The 2682-nt window shown below is 60.0% G+C and overlaps 1 protein-coding gene across 1 annotated transcript; it reads right to left on the reverse strand.

The window, feature by feature from the left end:
- Positions 1-1030: 1030 nt before the first annotated feature.
- Positions 1031-2666, reverse strand: FZD9 (frizzled class receptor 9). Its single transcript, XM_008580321.1, has one exon. It carries the CDS (start codon positions 2664-2666, stop codon positions 1362-1364), a length of 1305 nt encoding a protein of 434 aa, XP_008578543.1. The 3' UTR covers positions 1031-1361.
- Positions 2667-2682: the final 16 nt, after the last annotated feature.

The raw sequence follows: 2682 nt of genomic DNA on the forward strand, positions 1-2682 counted from the left end.
CCACTTACCGGCCAGCCACCAAATAAAAAAGTGAGGCTGGCAGCAGGGATGGACCCTTGGGGTCTTCTGGCACTGACACCGAACTCTGGCTGTATGTAGTGTGCGCCCAGGGACCACAGTGGCCAAGGCAGAGGCCAAGATGGGGCCCTGGAGTCTGGCCCCAAGCTGATAGTGGTCTCCAGGATAGCTACACACACCAGGCTACCTTACAGTGAACAGACAGAGCAGGTCCCAGTAGCCCTGAGCATCCCCAGTATGTGCCTTTCCCCATCTCCTGGCACACGCATGCGCAAACTGCTGTAGCTTGGCACTATACACACCCTCTGGACTGGCCCTATTCTCACCACTGCCATCAGCACCTCACATCTTTCCACAACTTTAAGAGCTGGGGGCCCAATTTCCACTATACTCTAGGTCTCCCGATCTCCAAGCCCATGTCTGTGCTACCAAGATGCCCACATACCAGTCCAGCCCCATCTCCACTCCACCCTGAGATATGTGGGGATGGGGTGGGGGGTGCCCTGACCAGAGCCCCATGGAATAAGGTGGATACACCAGCAATCTTCAAAGGCAGTAAGGACAGTCAGACTCCAGCTCAGCCCCCAGACCCCAGGGAAACCTCTGAGACACACTGACGCCTCATTTTCTACACAAATGAGAAAAGCAGTCTGAGAAAGGGAAAACTTACCCACAGTCCCCAAACAGGCTGGATTCCCCAGGGCCAGAGATAGCAGTGTCACCCCAGGGTACTACTCCTTGAGTACCCCAGCAGGCATCCCAGTCACTTTGGAAGCACAGAACTCCAAGACAGGCGAGGGGGAAACATGCATGCATGCACGCACACAGTGTCTGGTACTTCTGCAAAACACAGCTGTTCCACAGGGAACTTACCCCTGCTTGGTTGGAGGCCAGAGAGCAGGGGCCAGGGGATGAGCCCAGCACCCACCGCCAGCTCTGTTCACACAGGAGACTCCTGCAGGGCCCTCGGCCTCCTATCTTCCCCCTTCCCAGCCCAGAGAGGACTCAGCAGTGCCACATGGGGGTTTATTCCAGTCACAGCTTCCAGAGAAACGCAACAATAAATTACATCATTAAATAAACTCCCTGCTGGACCATGCCCCCTTCTGCCCCTTCCTCCTTTCCACATCTTCTCCTAGGACCCTGTGGGGACTCAGCCATGCCCACCCTCTGCGTTAGCGGGAATGGGGGATGAGATTTACTGGGTCCCCACCCTGGTCCTCAGCCCCCTTGCACTCACTTGCTTGACCTTGACAGCTGGGCAGCTGCTAGTCAGCTGTCTCTTGGGGTGGGGCGGGAGGGCAAGGAGAGGGCAGCAGCCTCCCCACACCAGGCCTGTGTCGCTAGAGGTGTGTGGGGTTCTCCAGAGAGGGGTCCGTCTTAGTCATATGCAAGACCACGGTGGGGGCCTTATAGTGGCAGTGAGTGCCACGGCCATAGCCCCCGGGGGCCCGGCAGGCCTTGGCTCGGGCCCGGCCAGCTGCCATCTTTCGGTGGCACAGGCTCTGCCAGGTCTGGAAAGTCTTGGAGCTCCATACCCAGACGCCACTGGTGATGCCCACCACTAGTGACATGAAGATTTTGAGCATAAAAACAGCCACAGTGGGCACTGAGCCCCCTGGCAGAGAGCAGTCCCTTCGGCCTCCGGGCATGGTGGCCGCTGTACATGGCTGCTCTGTGGCCCGAAGGCGCCAGAAGTCCATGTTGAGGCGTTCATAGACGTAGCACACAATGACGCATGTGGCAGGCACCGTATAGAGGATGGAAAAGACCCCAATCTTGACCATGAGCTTCTCCAGCTTCTCCGTGTTGGTGCCTCCTGTCTTCATGATCTTGCGGATGTGGAAGAGGGCCACGAAGCCGGTCAGGAGGAAGCTGGTGCCCAGCACTAGATAACAGGAGAGGGGCACCAGCACGAATCCTGTGAGCGCCGCGGCATCCATGCTGGCCACGTAGCAGAGTCCAGTCAGCTCGTCCCCCGCCACCTTGCGCAGCGTCAGGATAACGATGGTTTTGAGCGCTGGCAGGCCCCAGGCTGCCATGTGGAAGTAGCTGCCGTGGGCCTCGATGGCCTCGTGGCCCCATTTCTTGCCGGCCGCCAGGAACCAGGTGAGCGTCAGGACCACCCACCAGAGCGAGCTGGCCATGCCGAAGTAGTAGAGCAGCAGGAAGACGAGCGTGCAGCCCGTGTTCTCCAGACCCTCCTGGATCACGTAGAGCGCGCCCGCCTCCTGGTCACAGGCCACGCTCTGGGCTCCGGCCACGGCGCGGATGAGGAAGGCCAGCGAGTAGACGTTGTAACACATGGAGAGGAAGATGATGGGGCGCTCGGGGTACTGGAAGCGGTGAGGCTCCAGCAGGAAGGTGAGCACGGTGAAGGCCGTGGAGAAGAAGCACAGCGCCGACCACACGGCCATCCAGACGAGCGCGAAGTCCTTGTCGCGCCGCGACCAGAACACCTCGACCCCCGGGCCGCAGCGCGGCGCGCACGAGCGGCTCTTCTCCACGTACTGGAACTTCTCAGGGTTCTCGCAGGTGCCGCCGCTGCCCGGGCCCGAGCCTGGGTCTCCGGGGGGCCGCGCGGGCCGCGGCGCCACGGGCAGCATGCCCAGGGCCTTGTGGGCGTAATAACTTCGTATAGCATACATTATACGAAGTTATACG

Source organism: Galeopterus variegatus, unplaced genomic scaffold (assembly GCF_000696425.1).
Source record: "Galeopterus variegatus unplaced genomic scaffold, G_variegatus-3.0.2 Scaffold2064, whole genome shotgun sequence".
NCBI lineage: Eukaryota > Metazoa > Chordata > Mammalia > Dermoptera > Cynocephalidae > Galeopterus > Galeopterus variegatus.

What these genes read in the sequence shown, in the direction of transcription:
- FZD9 (XM_008580321.1), bottom strand. Translation starts at nt 2,666, where the DNA reads ATGTATGCTATACGAAGTTATTACGCCCACAAGGCCCTGGGCATGCTG.